Source organism: Bubalus kerabau, chromosome 1, assembly GCF_029407905.1.
Source record: "Bubalus kerabau isolate K-KA32 ecotype Philippines breed swamp buffalo chromosome 1, PCC_UOA_SB_1v2, whole genome shotgun sequence".
Classification (NCBI taxonomy): Eukaryota; Metazoa; Chordata; class Mammalia; order Artiodactyla; family Bovidae; genus Bubalus; species Bubalus kerabau.
Genome location: NC_073624.1, coordinates 237,205,198 through 237,229,852, shown reverse-complemented (window position 1 = coordinate 237,229,852; position 24,655 = coordinate 237,205,198). Strand labels below are relative to the sequence as shown.

General features: G+C 43.0%; 1 protein-coding gene and 1 long non-coding RNA gene across 9 annotated transcripts in view; one reads left to right on the top strand and one right to left on the bottom strand.

The window, feature by feature from the left end:
* The window catches only part of LOC129636576 (T-cell immunoglobulin and mucin domain-containing protein 4-like), a 62,362-nt gene that overhangs the window by 27,856 nt on the left and 9,851 nt on the right, over nt 1-24,655 (top strand). Inside the window, exons 2-5 of one of the 3 annotated variants that reach the window (XM_055560062.1) lie at nt 1,232-1,291; nt 9,957-10,298; nt 13,130-13,420; nt 15,107-15,193. In XM_055560062.1, coding sequence (XP_055416037.1) covers nt 10,052-10,298; nt 13,130-13,420; nt 15,107-15,193 — 625 coding nt within the window. In that variant the 5' untranslated portion in view covers nt 1,232-1,291; nt 9,957-10,051. Of the gene's footprint in view, nt 1-1,231; nt 1,292-4,774; nt 5,498-9,956; nt 10,299-13,129; nt 13,421-15,106; nt 15,194-24,655 lie in introns of those variants that run through there. The other 2 variants (XM_055560058.1, XM_055560070.1) reach the window with 2 other exon arrangements.
* LOC129636637 (uncharacterized) overlaps nt 1-24,655 on the bottom strand; it is a 43,244-nt gene that overhangs the window by 16,074 nt on the left and 2,515 nt on the right. The window contains exons 2-5 of one of the 6 annotated variants that reach the window (XR_008707053.1): nt 21,452-21,551; nt 19,673-19,810; nt 15,442-15,551; nt 13,858-15,356 (exon numbers count right to left, since the gene is read on the bottom strand). This is a non-coding gene — a long non-coding RNA (uncharacterized LOC129636637). Of the gene's footprint in view, nt 1-5,415; nt 5,555-10,150; nt 10,289-13,857; nt 15,361-15,441; nt 15,552-16,929; nt 16,949-19,672; nt 19,811-21,451; nt 21,552-24,655 lie in introns of those variants that run through there. The other 5 variants (XR_008707055.1, XR_008707054.1, XR_008707049.1 and 2 more) reach the window with 5 other exon arrangements.

Genomic DNA, 24,655 nt, shown 5'->3' with positions numbered 1-24,655 from the left:
CTAAATGTGACAAGACTGTGTATCCTTGGCTTTGTTTGGGTTGCCTCTCCATCCTTGAGCCAATCACCACAAATGAAATCAATGCCAGCTGAACTTTGTTGACCGAGAAAGAGGGAGAGCTTATTCTCCAGAGGCAAACTGCATGCACATGAAGTAAATACACTGCATACGCAGAGAAGGTGGCAAACACATGAAGCGTCTAGAACTGCTATGGCACCCCTCCCCAGAATAGTATGCTTTCCTACAATGATACAAGCTGCTTCTGCTGCTGCTGCTGCTAAGTCGCTTCAGTCATGTCCGACTCTATGCGACCCCATAGACAGCAGCCCACCAGGCTCTGCCATCCCTGGGATTCTCCAGGCAAGAACATTGGAGTGGGTTGCCATTTCCTTCTCCAATGCATGAACATGAAAAGTGAAAGTGAAGTCTCTCAGTCATGTCCGACTCTTCGCGACCCCATGGACTGTCGCCTAACAGGCTCCTCCGTCCATGGGATTTTCCAGGCAAGAATACTGAGTGGGTTGTCATTGCCTTCTCCAGTCTAACTCTTCTTCTGCTGCTGCTGCTAAGTTGCTTCAGTCGTGTCCGACTCTGTGCAATCCCAGAGACTGCAGCCCACCAGGCTCCCCCAACCCTGGGATTCTCCAGGCAAGAACACTGGAGTGGGTTGCCATTTCCTTCTCCAATGCATGAACGTGAAAAGTGAAAGTCAAGTCGTTCAGTCACGTCTGACTCTTAGTGACCCCCACAGACTGCAGCCTACCAGGCTTCTCTGTCCATGGGACTTTCCAGGCAAAAGTACAGGAGTGCGGTGTCATCCCCTTGTCCAATGATACAAGTTAACTATCCAGAATTAAGATGTTTATGAATCCCTGAAGTCTGTCCACTGAAGCTATCTTAGGAAGAGAAAACATTCAAGCTTATTCACATTTTCTAATGTGGGCACTTCTAAATACCTAATTACTATTAACATTTTCACTTATAAAATAAAGGTACATGTACTTCTTTAAAAATACACTTAAAATATTTCAGAACAGCTTTAGAGTTATAGAAAAATTCTGAAGAGTGTGCAGGGAGTTCCCATATAGCCAATATCTAGTTTCCCCTGTTGTTAACATCTTCCGTAAGTGTGGTATATTCATGACAGCTACTGAGTGAACATTGATAATTATTATTACCCAAAGTCCAAAGATTTCCTTAGTTTTTATGTAACGGCCTTTCTCTCTTCCAGGATTCCATTCAGGATACCACATTACTTTCAGCTGCCGTGCCCCATTGGCTCCTCTTAGCTGTAAGTTTTTTTAGACTCTCCTTATTTTTGGTGACCTTCACAGTTTTCAGAAACACTTGTCAGCCCCTTATTTAATTGTGTCTGATGGTTTCCTTGTGTCTAGACTTAGGTTGCGGAGAAGGCAATGGCACCCCACTCCAGTACTCTTGCCTGGAAAATCCCATGGACGGAGGAGCCTGGTAGGCGGCAGTCCATGGGGTCGCACAGAGTCGGATACGACTGAGCGACTTCACTTTCACTTGTCACTTTCATGCATTGGAGAAGGAAATGGCAACCCACTCCAGTGTTCTTGCCTGGAGAATCCCAGGGACAGTGAAGCCTGATGGGCTGCTGTCTATGGGGTCGCTCAGAGTCAGACACGACTGAAGTGACTTAGCAGCAGAAGCAGACTTAGGTTGTGAGTTCTTGGGAGGAGACCACCGAAGTAAATTGTGTCCCATTTACCTCACATCTCTCAAACTGTCAACATAATTGATCTCTCTTGACATTTATCTTGACCTCCTGCCTCTGGCAGTGTTTGCCAGGTTTCTGCACTGGAAAGTTGGTCTTTTTCTCTCCCTCTCCATTCTGTATTTTCAGGGAGGAAAATCACCATGTCCTGTCCACACTCGAGGAGGGGAGTTTTGCTTCACCTCCTTGAGGGGTGAGTATCTACATCAATTATTTGGAATTCTTCTGTGAAGATTTGTCTCTTCTCCCCCACAAACGTATTGATTATTTACTATATCAGTATGGACTCACAGGTTTTTATCGTTTACTACTTTGGGTTATAAAACAGTACTACTTCTGTTCAGATTGTTCCAGCTCTGGTCATTGTGAACTCTCTCAGTTGTCTCCTCTGTCCTTTTTTAATAATCCTATTTTAAATTAATGGATTTTTTCTCCTGAGCATTCTCTACTTCCTAGCACTGCAAGAAGCTCCAAACTGATCTTAAATATTTCCTGCCTCACTCCCAGAATCAGCCATTTTCCCAAGATGCTGTAGTTCCTTTTGTTGGAGAGCAATGTTGAAAACTAAGTTCTGGGTGCTAATTGTGCTCAATATGTACATTTAAGAAAATATATTCTAAATGCCATAGAGTATGCTAAATTATTTAGAAGAATCTAGTTATTTTAAAAGACTTATTACTAAAAATATAGTCAATTCCATAATTTCCTTTGCATAAAATTTTAGCTTCTTGAGATCTTTCTTTTCTTCTTGAAATATTATTTTTACATCTGTATTACTATTACTGTGCTTATGCTGATAGTGTTTGGTAAATTTAGATATTAACTACTGACCTCATATAAGGGCAAATAGTGTTTGCCTCTCTTCCACCACCACCCTACTTTCTGTCTGCCCATCTTCCCATGATGCCATATGACAATTTTCTGTCAAATCAGTAGCAAGATTTTCTGTTATTGTGACCATCATTTCCCCCTTTGACTTTTGAAAGCATTCTTGCATTATTTTCTAGATTATCTATTTAGAAGACCAATGCCTTTCTGATACTAAACACTTTCAATACTATGTATTTCTTTGTTTTCACTCTGGAGTCTTTTGATATCTTCTCCTTATATCTAATATTTTCATATTTCATGTTAACATACTATTTTTGTGGGGATCTTTTTTCATGAAATTTAAGATTTGGTTGGCTCTCCCAATGGAGACTCATGTTTGTTTGTTACAAAAATTAAGAAAGCTATTTCTTTAATAATTTCCTCCTCTCTGTTTTCTGTTTTAATATTCTGAAACATCCCTAACCATTAGACTTTATAAGTAAGGTTATGTTTTCTAGAAGACTTAAGTTTATTTTTCAAACCTTCCACAAAATTTTGGTGTGAGTATAGTCTTTTTAATTTCTAAGATATCTTTCTCTTCTCTGATGTTTTCTTTTTTATAGTTTCTCTGTCCCTTCTCTTTTTTCCTTGAAAGATACTTGTGATTTTTTTGTTTGTTTGCTTGCTTGTTTTCTTCTGCTTTCTTTGATGTATATGTATCCTTTTCATATGGAAGACTTTCCTGAAATGTCTGGAGATGGAAATGGCAACCCACTCCAGTACTCATGCCTGGAAAATCCCACGGACAGAGGAGCCTGGTAGGCTACAGTCCATGGGGTCACTAAGAGTCGGACACAACTGAGCGACTTCACTTTCACTTTTCACTTTCATGCATTGGAGAGGGAAATGGCAACCCACTCCAGTATTCTTGCCTGGAGAATCCCAGGGACAGAGGAGCTTGGTGGGCTGCCGTCTATGGGGTCGCACAGAGTCAGTCATGACTGAAGCGACTTAGCAGCAGCTGGAGATCCTCAGTTGTCTATTCATACCTAAAAGTGATGGCCTAAACACTAATTAGGAGAGGTGCATACAGGACTTAAACTCATGCTCTGATGGATGGCTTTATTGAAGGGAGGTTGGGTGATATTGTTGGGACAATGAAACTCTCAGTATCTTTGAGTGTTTTATTTGGACCATTCAGTTTATTCAGATTTTATATCCCCCAGGTACCTGGGAATGAGGTGAGAAAGAATTCCACAGTTTAGTGAGCATTTGTTGAAACGAATTTCTCTGAATCCCTCTATGTTCATCCCTTCCTCCCTGTTCTACCTTCTCTGAGTCCAGTGTTTCCCCAATATTTGTATATTCACTAATCCTTCAGTGTGAGAAATGTGAAGGTTAAGGCTCATTTGGTTGGTTACAGTTAAATGAGATATTTTTAAAAAATTTCAGATCATTTGTGCATCCTTAAATTCCCTCTCTGGGGCTAGATAGGAGCTGGACACTGATATGCTTGGTTTTATGGTGTATTGCCTTAAGAGTCACAGATCAAAGGAGTGTGCAGTGATTAAGATCAGGGGCTTTGGAGTCAGAAAGTCTTGGCTTGAGTTCTGTTTCTACTATATTTTTGCTGTGAATGTCATTTCTTTAGCTCCCTTTAGCCTCAGTTTCCTCATCTGTTAAATAGGAAAAATATCTATTTCTCAGGGTTGTGAGGATTAAGTATAATACATCTACATCATTAGCATTAGCAGAGTGCCTATCATTTAATTAAGCATCCAGTAACTAATGATGATGAAATAAATCTATTTTAGAAAACACATCTGATAGGTGAGCATTGATTTTATTCCTCATCTAACTGATTCTGCAGTCCTGGATATATTGCTGAATCCATAGAGTCCAGAAGCGCCGTAAGTATCACGAGATTCAAGCCCTGAAATCTGCTTCGTGAATTGTCTTGTGTGCTCTTCCCCATCAAGTGGTTTCACTACAAGTGGTGGAATTGGGCCCAGACGTGGACTTTTTTGTTATCTGAGCCTGTCTGGTATTTATCACCATATGCTTCCTCTATTGAATCTCTTCTTTCCTTGCCCAATAAACTCTAATGGTATTTTGGCTTATGTGATGGTTGATGGCAGCCCTGCTTTTATTTCTTTATTTTTTTAATTTAATATGTTTTATTTAAACTTTTTAATTTATTTTTGGCTGCACTGGGTCTTCACTGCTGCACATGGGCTTTCTTTAGTTGAGGTGGGTAGGGGCTACTCTTTATTGTAGTGTGAAGGTGTCTCTCATTGTGGTGATTTCTTGCATTGCAGAGATCAGGCTCTAGGGTGAGTGGGCTTCGGTAGTTGTGGCACGTGGTCTTAGGGGCTCTGTGGCATATGGAATCTTCCTGGACCAGGGATGAAGCCTGTGTCCCCAGTACTGGCAGGCAGAAGCTCAACTACTGGGCCACTAGGGGAGTTCAACCCTGCTTTTACTTCTCCATTATTAGGGCAAGGGGGCTAAGGTTCTGGGAGAGGGAGAAACCAGAATGGCAGCAGAGCCAAATTCCCAAGTTTCCACAGTTTATGAGTGTGCATGTACATAAAATAGGTGCTCATGTACATGTAGGAAACCCCCTATATAAGTGGACAACGGAGTCCATGCATGTCCACACCATCACTCCATGTGTCTGCACACACACTAATGGCCAGGAGAAATGTACTCAGCACATTTCATCATACATCCCAGATTGAGAGAGGCCATTCAGGAGAAAGAAAGGGAAGATTATGAGGCAAAAAGAGAAATGAAACCTAAAGGTCCCACCCTGTCAGCATTAACTGGAGTATAAGAAATGGAATTCGGACAGACAGACTCACTCCTGACATCTGCAAACAGCCAAAATGTCCAAAGGGCCTCTGATTCTCTGGCTGGTGATTGAACTTGGGCGGCTTTGTCTGAGTAAGTGTTCTCAGTCCTTCCATCCAGGAGCCCCTGTGATGGATTCCCATGGCTGATCTGTAAAACAGAAATCCATTGCATTCCTGCATCCACTCAGCTTCTCTTCTTGGAAGGTCTCTCTCCCTATCTGTGACACAGGGTTTATCCTGAGATTGCTTTGGATGTTTTAGGGTGGGGGTATTTATGTTAATACCAGAAATTACAATTTAAGAAGAAATATAGATAAGGGATGGGATAACATGGGGAAAAGAAATGTCCTTTACAGGCGTTACTAGCACAGTAAATGCCAGGGAATTTGTTCTGCTAAGAGCTATTATTATAAATCATATTTTATCTTTATTTTTAGGATTTTTTATTTGTTTCTTGGTTTATTTTGTGGGTGTCAAGTGTCCAGATAAGATTTACATTTTCCACACATTGTCTCCAGCTTTTGGACGATGCAAATGTACACACTCGGTGTGGATTGGTGCAGACACTCACATCCTGAGTTATAGGATGGGATACTGTGGGCTGAGTTGAAGTCACATCTTGGTTATTATCCTTTGACACTGAAGACTATGGCCCTTTAATGTAAGAAAGGAGGGACCTGGATAAGACCAGTTTCCACAATCTATGACTCTAGGACTAGACAACATCTAGGGACAGGGAGGCCTGGCGTGCTGCAATTCATGGGGTCGCAAAGAGTCAGACACGACTGAGCGACTGATCTGATCTGATCTGATCTGAATGTTCCTTGCAGTTTAAACAGTTCCTAATTTCTGCACATGAATCTTTCAGATGTGCTGCATGAGAAAACACCTGTATTTCAAGAGAACAAGCTTTTGTCTTATTGCTCTTTGCTTATTATTTTCCTCTATAACTCCATGCATTCTCAGGTCTCCACCTAAATCAGGCTTTTTTCTGACCACTGGTAGCCTTCAAACTGGTTTCAGTGAGTCTGCTATGAGTTCCTGTCCTCCCTGAAATCTCCCCATTAAAGAACTTATTACCCTGACCCTATAGTAGTTGTTCATTTAACCACCTCTCTCTCCAGATACATGTGGGAGTTAATGGAATGAAAGCAGTTCCTGTCACTTTCTTTATCACTGTTTTGGCCTGGCCTTATCTTGTCCTGTGGGCTGGCAGTGTGGAGGGTTTGGTGATGGTTGCTATGGTCACCTTTCCAGCTACTGGCTGAACACTGAGTGAGTGAGCTTCTCCAACCCTATTTGAAGAAGACAGTGCCTGGTGGATGATTTCTTTTGTTTTTTCAATTTGTGCCTTTTCTAAAATGACCCTTTAGAAGACACTGACTACTCGGACTCATTAAGGATCAGAGCTGAATCTCTCTTTAGAGATGCCAAATCAAACCCTTCACTCTGTCAATGATGCAGTTGAGCCCCAGATTGAGGAAACACCTTGGATAAGGCCACCAGCTAGAGAAGGAACCCAGCTGGTGCCAGAACCTAGATTGTACCCACCATTCTGGGTAATTGCTGAAAAGAGAAATTGATTTAATTTCTTTGTTTCAGGGTAATTTTGCAGCTGGAAGGAACAGTCTCTTTCCTATTTCTACACTCTGATATGCTTGGTGATTTGTACTAATAGCTTATTTGTTTCATGTGGTCTTTAATGCTCCACTTCATGTGGACCTGAGAACTATTTCTGAGGCGAGCACGATCTCTCCCCTTTGCCGCATAAAGATAATGAGATCAGGATTATTGTGGCTTTCCTCCAGAGAACACAAAAGCAGTAACTGGCAGAATGAGGTTTTCATTGTAAGCATAATGGGTGTTTTTCTGCCACGCCTGCTTCCTTTTTTTAACATTAATTTTTGACAAATAAGTAATACAGAAATACCCTTGGTGAAACAACTAAATTGCTATAAAGCTAATATCCCCTTTGACACTACTACCCTCAACCCCAGTCTCCGATCAAGGCAATGCTGACTCCGTGAGTTGGATGTGTGTCCCGTCAGCCACTTTTCTATGCATTTACTTTCATATGTCTGTGCCCGCAAATCCTGCAAACGTTTTTTTTCAGTAGTTTTGTATTTTAAATGTCATTTTGAAATGTCCACTTTTTGTGCATTAATAAGCCTTGGAGTTTTCACACCATTAGTTATCAATCTGTCTCATTCTATTAATCTTGTATGTGTGGCTCAACAGAAGGACGGCGCCATAGGTTAGCCGCTACCCACGTACACATGTTCGTTCCATCGCACCTATATGACCTGGCAGTAAACATTTTCAAATTGCCTTCCTTGTGCATGTGTGCTTTTCTGCAGCAGAAAACACACCATGAAATTTTCCAGGCTTAGTTCCATTTGAGTGTTAACCAAAACTGCAAAATTGCCCCAGAGTGTGGCTGTACCAATTCACATCCCATTTCACTCCAGGTTACTCCAGTCATTTGCTTGATCCCTGACTGGGCAACACTTGATATCATCAGTGTTCTAAATTTTTGCCAGTCTGATAGGGGAAATTTACTGGCCACTCATATTTCCTCATCTGTCTATGAATTGCCTGTTTTGTCCTTTGCCAGTTGGTTTCTATCTGGAAAAGGCTTTCCTTAGTGAATATGGGGTGCCTCCTTCTGTACTGTGATAGTTGGGAAAATAAGCTGTTGAATCTCCAGTGGAAATAATTCTGTCACATATTTTTAAAATTAATTTACCAACTAGTTCTGAGAACAAGCTCATATTTTAGAAATTATTGGTCTTTGGTGCACATGTTCTGCACTGCTATGACAGTTGAGGATGATGACAATTATTCCCCGCCCCGCCCCCCGCCCCCCACCCCCTGGCTTCATGGGGTGGGGCAAAATGGGCTTCTACAGCATTTACAATGTGTGGAATATCTACTGTGGCGAGGTAAAGAGACAACAGGTTCAGAGAAGGTCCCAGGCAGGTCTGAATTTACCACGACCTTTCATCCTGAGAGCAAACTTTGGAAAACCCAGCATGCACATCCTTTGGCTTTCTACCTGGGCCACTGTTAGGACTCATGCTCATCTTCTCTCAGATAAGAATAGCTGGAAGTTGCTGACTGCTGTGCCAGGGAGGAACACAGTGCTGCTGGCCATGTCTTACACAATTCAGCCGTCGGGGTTAACAGAGTTAGTGAATGGAGAGTCTTACAGGAGGGCACCTTGAAGAAAACAATGAGCAGAGATCAAGGTACCCAAGAAGGAGCAGGATGTCATCCTGACAATCTGGAGCTATGGCCTGCCTGGCTGTCCCTTCAATAGCTTGGTTTGATTGAGAACAATCACTGATGATCAATTAAACCAAAGGGCTTAATATTTGCAGCAGTGGAAAAGTTTCGTCGATTCTCACAGATGGAAGTTATGTTAGAAAAGGCACAGAGTCAGTGTTCAGTGACCTTGGTTGTCACTTGACCTTGACCTTGGTTGTACATCACCATGGGCCTCAGTCTTGAGATTCTGACTCGGGCTGGGCAAGATAACAAGTATTTTTAACAAGCTCCGCAGGCCATGCTGATGATCAGTTGAAATTGGGAAACACAGATATTGCATTTTTAAAATGGTAATATATTCCATTGCATATAGCTAACATGATCAACCTAATCTTCCAGCATCTTTAAGTCACAGCTGCCATTCTAAAGAATTCCTATGATTCCTCTCCAGTTCTAACTTAAAAAAAAAAATCCACAAACTTCCACCTTATTTCATATTCTCTAACAACAAACATATGGTCTAGAGCAATTAATTTCTGAGCAAACTCCAGGAGATAGTGAAAGACAAGGAAGCCTGGCATGCTGCAGTCCATGGGGTCACAAAGAGTTAAACACAACTTAGTGACTGAACAACAACAGCCTGTCTCCTTGCCATAGTACACTCTGGGGTTGAAGACAGAGGGAGACCCATTTGAGGCATTCATGTCAGTAGTACATGATCACTGCCCATTGACATACACTGGGTAGAATGCTACTTACACCTGTTTATATGAGAGTACAGTTAGATTGACTTTACTTTCACTTTTCACTTTCATGCATTGGACAAGGAAATGGCAACCCACTCCAGTGTTGCCTGGAGAATCCCAGGGACGGGGGAGCCTGGTGGGCTGCCATCTATGGGGTCGCACAGAGTTGGACACAACTGAAGCGACTTAGCAGCAGCAGCAGCAGCAGTTAGATTAAAGGGTCAGAATTTTCCACTGGAGAATTTGTTTTATTGAATGGTACTCAAGGTCAGCAAATCTGCAAATTAGCAAATTAATCAGCAAATCTGCAGCAGAGATGGGTTCAGACTCAGGTAGTCAGCTGCTCCCACTTGAGGGATAGCAGAGTGTGAAGTTAGGAGCTTAGTGGCAGCAAAGGACAGGCCAGAATTTGGGCTAAAGAAACATACAGTACAACCCTCTTCATCTTCCTGGAAGCATCTGCATGCATGATCCCTGTGGAGCATATTTGAGAGATTTCAATACCTCACAACTTAATTTTCTCATCTTTCCTCACAGCTCCGGTGGCATCACAGACTGTCGTGACAGCATTTTTGGGTCAGCCAGTGACTTTGCCGTGTACATACTCATCCTGGTCTCCGCATAGTAATAGCATGTGCTGGGGCAGAGGCCAGTGTCCCAAGTCCAAATGCAGTGATGAGCTTCTCTACACCGATGGGACAAAGGTGGTCTCAAGCAAGTCGCCAAAATACCAACTTCGGGGGATTATCCAGAGAGGGGATGTCTCCTTGACCATCATGGACACCAACGAAGGTGACCAGAATGTGTACTGCTGCCGCATAGAGGTGCCTGGCTGGTTCAATGATGTGAAGAAGAACATCCGCCTGGATCTGAGGAGAGGTGAGCACACAGAGGCTGTGTCTGTGGGTGGAGAAGTTCGTGTTGGGTCATGGAGTCAGAGGGTGGTGGCAAAGAGACTGAAGCTGCTTAAGCAGGGAGTGGACAGATTAAAACTGAGACATGTTTGTGTTTAGAGGAGCCACAGTCTGGAGCAATTGCCTGTGGGAGCTGAGGAACCCACAGAAATGAATGAAAGGGTAAAGGGTGAGGAGTAGGGGGTGGGGAAAAGAACCAGTGAAATTCAAGGTCAATATGAAGAGGGCAGCTGCTTCTTGCCTAGGGAACTGAAGAAATTGGGGCCCAGGGCTTTCAGATCTGCCAGTTTTTATGTGAACTGTATTGATTTTTGCATGTTGGCAAAGATCACAAAATTTTTACAAACACTGGGTGAACAAAATACAATGTTTTGTTCACGCATTAGCTTCATCCATAAACCAACAGTGGGCTACTTTCAGTGAGGGGAAAGGGCAGGAGATTTGGAGACAATCATAAATAGCAGTTTTCAGCTGGTCTTTCCTTCTGCTACTATCAGCTGCTTTTGATGAAATTTGAAATATGGCAGAACTCCTAAAGATTTGAGCTGCATGCATGCATGCAGGGTCTATGGTTGAATTACGTAAACAATAATCACCATTCCTGCTAGTCTGGAATGGAGCCTCTCAAAGTCAGCTCTGTGCTCAGCCTGCACCAAGGACCAAGGATTCTTGGGCTCCGTTCTTAATTGGATTGCCATCTCAGAAGGCAAGGTCTCACTAGCCATATGCATAAGAAGCTTCTCAGGTGACTCTCATGGGCTCTAAAATTTGAGAAGAACTGATGTGGATGCTTCTAGTTAGAGAACTTTGATAAGCATTAGTGTATTTTTCTCCCAAGGCAACTTTGTGAGATAGAAGGTATTATTTGGATTTGTTGAAGATAAATGATGCCAATCCAAGTCTTTGCTTTTCAAACCTGATATAACTAGCTATTATTTTGTAAAATACTGGCTGACCTCAATACTCTATGACATCATTTCTCAGCTCACTTGAAACAAATGATGTCTTTCTGGTCCATTAGAGTTAATGGAAATTTGGCATATTTAAGAAAGGGTGGTATGTGTAGAATATCTGTTGCTAATGAACCCAAATTCAGATGTTTAGGGGGTGAGTAGTTTTGGCATGAATCAATCTTTACACTCTGAAATTATTTGTTTTACATCTTGATTTTTATTGTGGAAAGAACACCTAGAATAAGGTCTGTTCCCTTCACAGATTTTCAAGTGTACAATAAACCATTGTTAATGTGGGTACAATGTGTGCAGCAAATTTCTAGAGCTTATTCACTTTGCTTGACTGAAATGTTATGCTTGGGTTTCCTTTTGATGCAATCATTTATGCCACATTTTTGCAACATCTACTAGGTAGATCTACTGTAGATCTACTAGGAACATCTACTAATACCATGATAGGTATTAGATTTGTAGAAGAGAACAACATAAATTCCAGCTTTTCGCTTGTGGAGATTACAATGTACTAGGAGAAGCAGACATTATATAACAATCAACGAATAAATGTGTCTTTAGGAAATGCTACAAAATCTGTGGTCAAGTCAGTCAGTTCAGTTCAGTTGCTCAATCGTGTCCGACTCTTTGCAACCCCATGAATTGCAGCACGCCAGGCCTCCCTGTCCATCACCAACTCCTGGAGTTCACTCAGACTCACGTCCATTGAGTCAGTGATGCCATCCAGCCATCTCATTCTCTGTTGTCCCCTTCTCCTCCTGCCCCCAATCCCTCCAAGCATCAGAGTCTTTTCCAAATGAGTCAACTCTTCACATGAGGTGGCCAAAGTACTGGAGTTTTAGCTTTAGAATCATTCCTTCCAAAGAAATCCTAGGGCTGATCTCCTTCAGAATGGACTGCTTGGATCTCCTTGCAGTCCAAGGGACTCTCAAGAGTCTTCTCCAACACCACAGTTCAAAAGCATCAATTCTTCGGCACTCAGCCTTCTTCACAGTCCAAGTCTCACATCCATACATGAGTACAGGAAAAACCATAGCCTTGACTAGATGAACCTTTGTTGGCAAAGTAATGTCTCTGCTTTTGAATATGCTATCTAGGTTGGTCATAACTTTCCTTCCAAGGAGTAAGCGTCTTTTAATTTCATGGCTGCAGGCACCATCTGCAGTGATTTTGGAGCCCAAAAAAATAAAGTCTGACACTGTTTCCACTGTTTCCCTATCTATTTCCCATGAAGTGATGGGACCAGATGTGGTCAAGTATGAGTGTGCAAAAAACATTGTTATTGTAGACTGCGGATGACCTTTTTGCAGAAGTGACCTTTTAGCTGAGACATGAGGTTTAAAGAAGAGTCAGTCTAAGGAAGAGAGGGACTAGGAAGCAGTCAGTACAAAGTTCCTCCAGGGGGAAGGTCAGTAATATAGTTTAAGAACTGAAGAAAGGCCCATGGGCAAGGGAATGTGAGAATAGAGTGGAGGCATGGGGTTGAAAAGAAAGATCCAGATCAAGTGGGGCCCTGTGGGTGGGGTTAGGGATTGGATCTTCACCAGAAGGCCAAGGAGAACCCAGTTAAAACAAAGTTTTAAGTTGGAGACTGACATAATTTGGTTTGTCATTGTCAAAGATTACTCTAGCTAGGGTGTAAAAAATAGGTTGGAAAGGCCAAGCATAGAGTTTAGAATGCCAGTTTTCATAGGCATTTTGATGGTCCAGGCTCATGGACCAGGTGAGGCTATAGAGACACAGACAAAGGGATGGATGCCAGCAACACCTGTGGTGCTTCCCTCTTCCTCTGTCTCCACTTGGTACCAGACGTATCCTGTATTGGTTACAGCCCCCACAACTACACGCTCGACAACCACCCGCCGCCCAACCACAACCACCACCACCACCGTCGCAACCACCACCACCACCGCCGCCATGACAACAGCCACAGCCGTGCTTCCAGCAACAGTCGTGACCACCTCTGACCTCACGTCCACACCACCACTTCAGATGAGAACTACAGCTGCGCTCACAACCACGGCCTCCACGTGCCCTCTGACAACACTGAGCTCCCTTCCTGAGGAAGACACGATACTGCTGACCCTTGAGCCTTCCACCGAGGGGCCCATCCTCACGGCAGGTACCTGGCTCACCTGGCCATTCTTTCCCTTCTGCTGCTCAGGTGTACCTTGGGTCCCTTGGCAAAGGGTTCTCCTACTGAATGGGGCAGCTCAGCAACTTGCTCTAGAGTCTGTGAGTGTGTGTGTGTGTGTGTGTGCCTGTGTGTGTGAGCGTGTGTGTGTGTGTGCGTGTGTGCGTGTGTGCGCATGTGTGTGTGTGTGTGAGTTTGTCAGGGCTGGGCACCACAGACTGGGCAGTTTAAACAATAAAAGTTTACTTCTCACAATTCTGGAGGCTAGAAGTCTGAGACTAAGGGGTCAGCAGGGTTGGTTTCTTCCGAGGCCTTTCTCCCTGATGGCTGTCTTCTCACTTTGTACTCACATCCTCTTTCTCCTTTGTGTATCTGTGTCCTGATCTCCTTTTTATGTGAGAACATCAGTCATATTTGAGTAGGGCTGTCCACATAGTATCACTTTTACTTGTTTAAAGGCTCTATCTCCAAATACAGTCATGTTCTGAGTTACTGGAAATTAGGGCTTTAAATATGAATTTACAAGCAGGGGTGGGAGTGAGGTGGAGGTCGGAATTCATCCCATAACTCTGTGTGTGCATGTGTGTGTGGGGGGGTGGGGGGGTGGGTGTAGTTTCATTAAATTGTTCCTTTTCATTGTTTTATGGTTTGCTTTTTTGTTCCTATTTTTTTCCTTTGTGTTTTTGAAAAGTCATCATTTTTAGTTCTCAACTTGACCTCCTAGGAGTACAGATACTTGGTAAAGAACTAGGAAATGTCACCCTGGGTCAGATACCAGTTCCATCCTGCCAGGGCTCAACTGTCTACTTAGGCATTAGAGGAAAGACCTCCAGATGCCTTAAAATATTCCTTGATGGTGAACTTCCTTCCTTCCTTTCTTTCTCTCTTCTGTCCTCTCCTCCTCTCTTTCTCCCTTTCTCTTCCTCCCTCCCACCCTCCCTCCTGAATCCTTATTGATCCCGACACCTTGGAACTCTCACTGAGTTACTAGCTCCATTAATTATGGGCCCTTGTCAAAGCTTTCACCATGTTTCAAACTCTAATTCTGAGGTAAAGATGTTAGAAAACAATCATGAGATATCTCGAAGGCTTAGGCATTTCAACTGCCTCAATAAGGCCTGGATTAATTTAAACAACTTTACAGTAATGAATTGGCTAATTCCATTACACTGTGAGTACCAACCTAAGGTTCATGAACCCTAAGCAAATTTGTATGTTTTATTCCTTTAGTCCTTAAAATAATCATCTTCAAATACAACATTTATGGTTCCCTTAGATTCTAAAAATTACTTACAATCCTTGAAAAAAAAAACTCGAAATATATATGTGTTAGTCGCTCCGTCATGTTTGACTCTTTGCAACCCCATAGACTGTAGTCCACCAGGCTTCTCTGTCTGTGGAATTGTCCAGGTAAGAATACTGGAGTGGGTAGCCAATATGTCCCTTCTCTAGGGGATATTTCTGACCCAGGTCTCTTGCATTGTAGGCAGATTCTTTGCCATCTCAGCCAGCAGGAAAACCTCAAAATATACATAGGGATCAGGGGCCATTTTTATAGTTGTCTTTGTACTTGCCTAAAATAAACATAGAAAACTACAAAGACAACTGTAAAAATTGCTTGGCACAAGCACCAACGTTTATCTGCCTTTTATCAAACTTTCTTTTCTCTTCCAGAATTAGAGCCTGCCCTGCTCCCCAGGACCTCTCAGAGAAGTGTTGAGGAGACTTCTCGCCGCAGCACTGCCTTACTCACATCCAAGAGTACGTGTGTGTGGTTCTCTCTTCTTCTTCCCTTGCCCCTTAGGTTGAGGGGAGACACTGAACAGTGTCACGGAGTCCGATGACTAGAGGCGCCTTTTGGGTCCTTGAGCCATGAAGCCCTCCCGGGACACACTGGTGTCAAGACTGCATCTGTGGCTTGTTCCTTCCTGTGGATTTTAGAGAGTAAGGGATACCATTGACCTTGATTCATTGGTTCAGTACTCCATGGTAGATCATCTCTAGAATACTTGCCTGTCCACTCTAGGCTGAGTGGAGCTCTGCTATCTCATCCTATTTCCAAACACACTGATCTTCTTCCTTGAAGCCGCAGAGGGTTTACTCACTTGACCCCGTGGCTCTGTATAGTGGAAGGAGTGTTCTTGTATTCATTTGTCCTTTCTTCCTCCTGCCTGACTGCTTTAGGTATTTATTAATATTAGGGCCCAGGGACAGAAAAAGGGCTCCTCGGGTGTCTCAGTGGTAAAGAATCCACCTGCCAAGCAGGAGATATGGGTTTGATTCCTGGGTCAAGAAGATTCCCCTGGAGAAGGAAATGGCAACCCACTTCAATATTCTTGTCTGGAAATCCCACAGACAGAGAAGCCTGGTGGGCTACAGTCCATGAGGTCGTGAAGAGTCAGACACGGTTTAGAAACTAATAGCCACAGCAACAGCAGCAAGGGCAGAGAATACCCTGAAATTAATTCACAGCCTTGGAGGTGCTAAAAGGGACTGCTTGAAATGAAACTAGCAAGAGTCAACAAAAATAAAATAAAATAAAATTCAAAAAAATAAAAATAAAAAATAAAAGGGACTGCTTGGGCTTGATTATCAGCTGCACTACTTTTTCCTGGGGGTCTCTGGCCTTCGTTGTATAACCTCATGCATATAAAATTTAGATGAGTGTCTGGCTAGCTAGTAAGCATGCAAAAGGTGGCTGTTATCTTAGTAGGTAACAGGAGGATTCTTTACCACTGATTCCCTTATTCTTAGCCCTAAGGTGAATCATTATGCTCATGAACAGCATGAAGTCTAAGCAGTAAAATCATTTCAAATTTCAAGCACCCAAATATGCACGAGGACTTCTCTATGAACCCAGGAAAACTGGGGAAAAAAGTACACCCTCCTCTAGTAATTGTCACATTTTCCTTTCTTTGAGATTTTTACAGTAGCTATTTCTTGTTCCCAGGGTTGGATGGTGGGGGTGTGAGGATGAGGGCTTATACGAGCATTTGTTCTCTTACTGTACCTCTCTGTTTAATAAACCAGCTCAAGCTTCATAGTCCAGAACAAGCTGGCTTTTCCAGCAAATCAAAGGATTCTCAGAGGGAAAAGTGGTTGGAGATGAGATTTTGTATCTTTATCTTGGCACTTCATTTGGATATATAGAAATATGTAGCATGATACTTTGGAGAAGGCAATGGCACCCCACTCCAGTACTCTTGCCTAGAAAATCCATGGACAGAGGAGCCTGGTAGGCTGCAGTCCATGGGGTTGCTAAGAGTCAGACACGACTGAGCGACTTCACTTTCACTTTTCACTTTCATGCATTGGAGAAGGAAATGGCAGCCCACTCCAGTGTTCTTGCCTGGAGAATCCCAGGGACGGGGGAGCCTGGTGGGCTGCCATCTATGGGGTCTCACAGATTTGGACACGACTGAAGCGACTTAGCAGCAGCAGCAGCAGCATGATACTTGGTAAAGGCCTTTCAAATCTGTCATTCATTAAACACGGCTTACCAGGTTACTTCTCTGCCTAGAACATATCAAAATGATGAGGTCTTGACCTCTGTCCTTAAAGGAGTGGGAGAGACAAGCTTACGTGGAGCGAACCACCATCCAGTGGGCTTTGTTTTGGGGTAGAAGTATGAGGAGGTGCCCTGGGGACCCAAAGAAGGGAGAGAAGGATTCTAACTGGGAAAGGAGGGCCAGGATGATTTCTCTCAATGATCCTTGAATTGGTTCTTCATGGATGAAAACATTTCATTGAGCAGAGTGAACCGGCAGGGAGAACAGCCTGAGCAGAGATAGGGGTACTTATAGGAGCATGGAATCTCTGATTATTTAAGAGTCTAGTTTAATCTAGTGGAGACTGGAAGCTAGGAGTAGCCTAGGTTCTTAAAGGACTGATTAATGGGCTGAAGAATTCAGATTTTATTCCAGGGTTCCAAGGAACCAATTCATGTGTTTGGAGTAGAGAATGGCATTTTCAGCTCTGTTTTGGGAAAACTTGGTCTGTAAAAAGTTTTAGATGTACAGGATGGGAGTAAACCTGGAGGCAGAGAGGCTCCCCAAGAGGCTCTTGCTGTTATTCAGACAGGAAGGAGTGTCTCGACTAGAATGATGGCAGTGGTAACAGTAGAGAAGGGACAGTCAGAGCCATTTAGGACTTGGAACTGAGAGGACTTGGTGGGTAGAGTAAGAAGGAAGGATGATTGAGTCTCTGTACTTGGGAGATTAGCTGATGTGATGGGCTCACTGGTAAAGGAACCCCAGGAGGAAGAGTGAAAATTATTTCGGTGATCTTGAGTTTGAAGTGTCCCTGGGACACTTCAGGAAGTTGGAAATGTGGGGCTGGGCAACCTACAGATGCTTTGGTGGGGATTGGTGTCTGATGACTGGCACATCCCTCCGGTCAAATATCATTACTGTGATGATACAGTGTAAGTGCTGAATAGGAACTTGCCACTATACCAAAATTTTCATACATATCATCTCATAGGGGAGAGTTCAGGATTGTTGATATAATTTTGGAAGTCATTGATAACAAATGACAGTTACTGAGTGTTTTTAGGAAAAAGGCTGGGCTTGACGCCGTCAGTGCCTTATCTCATAGTCAGGCATTGTCCAGATATGTGAGGAAGATTGTACTGTTACATTTGTTATAAAGGAGAAGAAATTGAGCTGTGGAAAGCTTAAGACATTTGCCAGAGTTTGAACTCCAGGTCTCCTGGCTGTTGAAACTAAGCTCTTAAACCCTTCATCTATTGTCTCATTAGCAGAGGGGATAACTGAAGATCCTTTGGCATTGTCTAAATGCCCTACAGGAATGGAAGGATGAAGGCAGACACCCCACCTCCTTATAGGAACAAGTACCATGAGAGAGGATGTAGTGAATGCAGAAAAGCCAGCTGAGGATGCAGAGAGAGCCAGCAAAGGTAGAAAGGAGTCCAGGAGACAAAGGTTATGGAGTGTGTAGGTAAATATGAGGGGATTCTAAATGCTGGTTAGTAGGATGAGGTGTTTAGACAGTGACCATGAAGGAAACAGGGTAAACTTGTGGGTGGACACCCTAAAGTCCAATGCTGGGCAATTGTCAGAGAAGAAATATTAGATGTTCTTTCAAGGAGTTGGAGGGTGAATATTTAGAGAGGAGGCAGGGTGAGGGAGAAGGCTTGTCCTGGTATAGGAGAAAGAGAGGCAATCAAAAATGGAAGAGGCAAGGTTTGTGTCTTGATGTGGAGATAGGAGACAAGGGAGTAAGGTTGGTATAAATGAAAGGGGAAGCACAATCAGATCTCACGTTGACCTCCCAGGGAGGTAGGAAAAGACTGGGAAATCTTGAACTTTGGGCTCATCCAGCCCATCTATACCAGGCCAGGCCATGGGCTGGAACCACAGGGAACCTATTCAAAACATAGACAGCCCTACTCTGTCTAAGACTTGCAGAGCAAAGTAAGTCAGAAAGAGAAAAACAAATATTGTATACTAACACATACACGTGGAATCTAGAAAAATAGTACTGATGAACCTATTTGCAGGGCAGGAATAGAGACACAGACATAGAGATTGGACTTGCAGACACAATGGGGTCCGAGAGGGTGGGATGAATTGAGGAAGTAGCATTGACATATATATATACACTACCATGTGTAAAATACATAACTAGTGGGAAGCTGCTATATGACAGGGAGCCCAGCCCGGCGCTCTGTGATGGCCTAGAGGTGGGGGATGGAAAGGGGGAGAGAGGCTCAGAAGGGAGGAGATACATATATATATAATGTGACTGGCTCACATTGCTGTAAGGCAGAAACCAACACAACACTGTAAAGCAACTATGCTCCCATTAAAGACAAAGCAAGCCAGAACAACAAAAGATGTGCAGGATGAGGACCTCTAAAGGTCTAGGGGTAGGTCCAAGGACCTGAAGCCCAGCCCTGGCCCCAGAGGGCATATAGGAACTGCCAGTGTGGTAGACTCTTTATCCTGCATGGAAGGAAACAGGCACAGAGGCACAAAAAAGATCAAATAGAAGACGAAGTAGGTCACACATAGGACTGTCTTCTGGCTCCTGAATCAGAGCTGTCCTGCCTTCGCTGCACTATTTCCTTGAAGCAAAAATTGAGCCCTGTCAGAACTTGACACTGTCTGGGCCCTCAGTTTATCAAGGGCATAAAGGACTTGGGGGAGGAATTGGCAGCAAGTTCAGCAGAAGGAAGAAACGAAGACAGGGGATGAAGCAAAGCTCATTTTCACTCACAAATGCCAGTGTCAAGAGGGAAGAAATTGGATGCAGCTGATTTCAAAGGCAACATCTTTTGCGAAGCATTAGCTGATTTGTTTTATCTCTCAGGCCCAGTGCTGTTTGTTCGCTGGAATCAGTTGGGAGGCCGGCAGTCTGGGGATAAAGGAAAAAGGACAAAAAGTGGATTCTCAGGATGCTTTTCTCAATAGTGTTACATTCTACCAACCATACAAATGTTTTTTTTCTTTCATTAATAAACTTGGAATTGAATCGTGCAATTCTAGCACGTAACAGTTCACCTTCAGAAAGGCCAACCAAATAAGACATGTCTTATTTGGAGAGGCATGTCTGTGGTAAGGCAATCAGAGTGAAAATGAAATTACATACCAGCCACTGGAACTAGAACTTGAAGCTGGCTCTAAGAGGGTCCTCACCCATGGTTAGCCAGGTGAGCTGGGTGATCACTGCAGACCACAGTGTCCGTCGGACACCAAGTCAGGCACTGGAGACATCCCTGGTTTCACAGGAGGGTGGGATCAGTGGATAAACCACAGCGAGCTCTGTGAAGAGGTGAGGAATCCGTTCTCCCACTGTGAACAAGTCAATGAACAAAGGTACCAATGGCCCTTGGGGAGAACCTCCCCACACTTGTGGAATCTTAACTCCTGTGATACCCAGAAGCAGAAGAGGAGAATGAAGTGGAATTTGTAATCAGACACCCTTGTTCTACCTTTAGTAGCATTTGGGCACTAGCTTTGCACCTTTGGGCAAAATACGAGACCTCTCTGGGCTTCAGTTTCCTTCTCTTTCAATAATTCTGCCCAAGTTTACTTACCCCATAGATACATTTTGAAGTCCAAATATGAAAAATAAATGTGAAAGTGCTTTGTGCATTTTCAACTACTTCCCTTATTGCACTAGCAGCAGCAGCAATATCAATAATAATTTTTAGAATCTCTTTCCAGAAACTGCACCCATCTAGACAGCAGAGGGCTAGGGTTCCATTCCAACTGGACCACTTCCCACTATGCCATGAAACAGCGTGGTCAGTCACCCTCCGGCACTGATCTCTTCAGAACAAGTGTGTGTGAGCTCTTGCTATATGTTCCGAAGGCCACAGAACCCAGAGCACAAGAGCTTAGGCTCTGCAGGTGGAAAATCCTGGCTCTGAAGTTTGCTTTCTGCCTTCCTAGCTCTGTCAGTTGAGCCAGTCGCCTGACATCTCGAGGCCACAGGACTCCTGCTGTGAGATGAGGACAGTCCTGGTGCCTAGCACAGAACACTCTGAGATCAACTGTGGAAAACACACTGAGCTGGGCGTGAAGTGAGCACTTGGTGCCTGGCACCCACTTATTACTCTTGTTGCTAATAATCCAGAGGGCTCTCTGTGAAATGTGCACCTTGCCTGCAGTGAAGATTTATTGATCAGCTGGTGGGGGCAGAGCAGGGATAGGCATTGCCCTACAGAGAGGAGTCCAGGGATGACGTCTTGTTGGTGTTTCACCAAGACGCGCACATACCAGCACGTGAAAGCAGTAGCCTGAGGTGGTGACTCTGGGCTTTCCCAAGGATGAGGGTGTTTGTGTTGCTGGGGCATCCTTGGAGGCAGTAGAAGTTTGAGGCACAGTTTGGAACTGGGTGACTCTTAAATAATGATGTTCTAGAATCTCTGGTGTCCTTCTGTTACCTCACCTGTGTGAAATGCGAAGTCATCGTTTCTCCCCTTTATGAGCCACTTGGGGGACTGATACTAAATTTACTCTCTGTTTTCTTTCAAAATTAAGTAGATCCTACCTAATTTTGCCCTTGGAGGTAAGGAATGCCAGATTCACGTAGGTGATGCTCTGTTGATTGATTGAAGTTCACAGTACTCTTGTTGATCATTCAGAGGTCTCTAAAATTTAAAGAGAGCATGTGAATTCAGTAAATGATTCTTTCTATTTTCAAAACACGTTTTGAAATTCCACATCTGTCTTAGTGCTGCCAAGTGAGGTCAGAAAATATGGGTTCTGGTCACTCACTTTAATTGTTACTCATCACTGTGAAACCCTGAAAGAGTGAAACTGTCTCTCTAGATTTAAATTTTTCTCTTGATTAAAACAAGGGAACCAGAGGAGATAATTTTGAATTTCTTTCAAATCTGAAATATTCAGACTTGGGATCCTTTTCCTGTCCTTTGGATTTTTAAGGCCATACCACAACTAATCCACAAGGGGACAGCATAAGCCAGTTGCTGCCTATGAAAGGTAAGAAACTTCTCTGAAGCCTTGAAGTTGTCACTTTTAAAATTCTGCTGCTGCTGCTGCTGCTAAGTCCTTCAGTCGCTTCTGACTCTGTGCGACCCCATAGACGGCAGCTCACCAGGCTCCCCCGTCCCTGGGATTCTCCAGGCAAGAACACTGGAGTGGGTTGCCGTTTCCTTCTCCAATGCATGAAAGTGAAAAGTGAAAGGGAAGTCGCTCAGTGGTGTCCGACTCTTATCAACCCCATGGACTGCAGCCTACCAGGCTCCTCCATCCATGGGATTTTTCAGGCAAGAGTACTGGAGTGGGTTGCCATTGCCTTCTCTTTTAAAATTCTAGGGGTGTGTTAAGATTGTATCATAGAACTGACTTATTTCAGAGTTAAATTTGTTTTACAAGTAGAGACAGATGAGTCCCAGTGTCTATGAATTCAGTAATGAGTCTGCATACGTAATATATGCACTGAGAAGATAGTGCCAGGTAATTTCTGGTGTGAAATTCAATGGTTAGAGCGTTCATGGTTTCAAATACAATTTTAATATGCCCTTATTCTATCAGAGTCATTACCATCAGGATTTTTTGAGTCATTCAGAGTTGGGTTCAAATTTCCTTTTATTGTCTGTGTTACCTGAGGTGGAGTGGTTTAAACATTCAGCCTCAGTTTATACATCTGTGAAATGGGTTTTATAAGCACCAAAATGAAATCAGTTACATGAAGTGCTCATCCCTATGCTAGGCCTGCTAAGGTGCTCAGTAATTGATTCTGAGAAAAAGGTTCTAGGAATTTTGAATCACATTTCTGCTAAAAGACTAGAAATAGGGGCAATTTTCAGAATGGATTCTCAAAAATTTTTCTAGCCTAAAAATTCAGTGCCATTCCAGAATTGCACAAAGCACATGATTTTATTTGAGTGAGAGAGTGGGGTCTAGTCTACCCCCTCAGACATAAAACCACCTTGAAAGGAACTCTCTCGTCATCTTAGGGTCTGAAGGCTTTCAAAATTGTACTCAAAACTCATGGCATTCCCTTCTTCCAGAGACATTGTTTCAGGACTGGTAGATTCACTTAGCAGTAGTCAGCAAACTTCTCTGTGAATGGCCAGCGAGGACATCTTCAGGCCTCACAAGCCCCCGCGCTGTTCTCTGCCTCAGCTACTTACCCCTGCCTTAGCGCTGCAGGAGCAGTTGGAGACAGCACGTATGCAAATGATGCCTCCAGGCTTCCACAGCACCGAATCGATGCACAATGAAATATAAATTGCCTGCAGTTTTCATGTGTCATGAGTTCTTCTTCTTTTGATTTTTTCCCCCCAACCATTAAAAAATATAAAAAGGATTCTTGACTCTGAGGCTGTGCAAAACCAGGTGGCAGGGGGATCTGGCCCTTAGGCCACCTTTGCAGGGCTCGATCTAGACTGTCCAGATAGTAGATGCGTTTCTTAGAAAGGACAGCTGTGAGTTTATTTCCATAGGTTCATTTTCTAGAGCGTGCACTGAACATCACCCGCTACCCTACTAGATGAGAAGTCCTCTGAAGGGAAAGGCTGTTTCCATGCCATACTCTTAAAGTTTAAACTTTATTTTTCGTGTTACAAAAATAAATACATGCTCTTGTAAAAGAAAAAGTTAAAACTATAAAATGGAAGTTTCTTGTTTTTCAAATATTTCCCCCAATCCTCGCCCTAGTGATTGAGATCAAGGGATAATTACTGTAACAGTTTGTGCTATGTCCTCTCAGATCATTTTTTTTTCCTTAACAACATAGTATAACAGCAATTAAAAAAAAAATCAAATTGTTTTCAGAATCATTCTCTCTATATTCTTTTAAATCGTGCTTTAAAGTTCATTCAACATTTTTTTTCAGTAAGTCTTTACTGCCAGGCTACTACATATCATGCATAGATTACATAGACCTATATAAAATGGCTGGTATTTAAGCCATAAAAAAAAAAAAAAAAAAAACTTTTTATTTTGAAATAATTTTGGACTCCCACAGACTTGCAGAAAACAGTACAGAGAGATCTATACGTTCCTCCAGCTTCCCCTAGTGGTAAGATCTTACATTACAGTGAATTATCAAAAAGAAGAAATTTACATTGTTACAATACGATTAACTTGACTACAAATTCTACTTGGATTTCACCAGTTTTTATATGCACCCACTATTATAAAAAACATATTTGACCTGTAAAAGCAACTAATATGTACATCCTATTTCATCTTTCTATTCCTCAGTACTCAGATCTTGAGAGGTACCTTTTTTTCTAATAGCACCACAAACCCTTTCTTTGGCTGCGGGTGAATGAGTTTCTACCAGCTATCTTCAAAGTTTCTCTTAGAATGTCACCGTGGTCTGGCTTGAAATAAATGACACACACCCCAACAGTTTTCCCTTAACTCAGGCATTTTGCAAGGTTTCTAGTAATTAACACAAGAACACAGACTATTTTGAGCTTCCCTGGTAGCTCAGTAGTAAAGAATCCATCTGCCAATGCAGGACACAAGAGTTCGATCCCTGGGTTGGGAAGATCCCCTGGAGAAGGAAATGGCAACCCATTCCAGTGCTCTTGCCTGGGAAATCCCATGGACAGAGGAGTCTGGCGGGCTACAGTCCATGGGGTCGCAAAGAGTCAGACATGACTTAGCGACCGAACAACACAGAACATTTTATAAAGTTTTCACATTTGAGAAAGTTTAGAAATCATTTAAAGTATTAATTTTAAAAATTGAATTGCCTACAATATCTCCACTCACA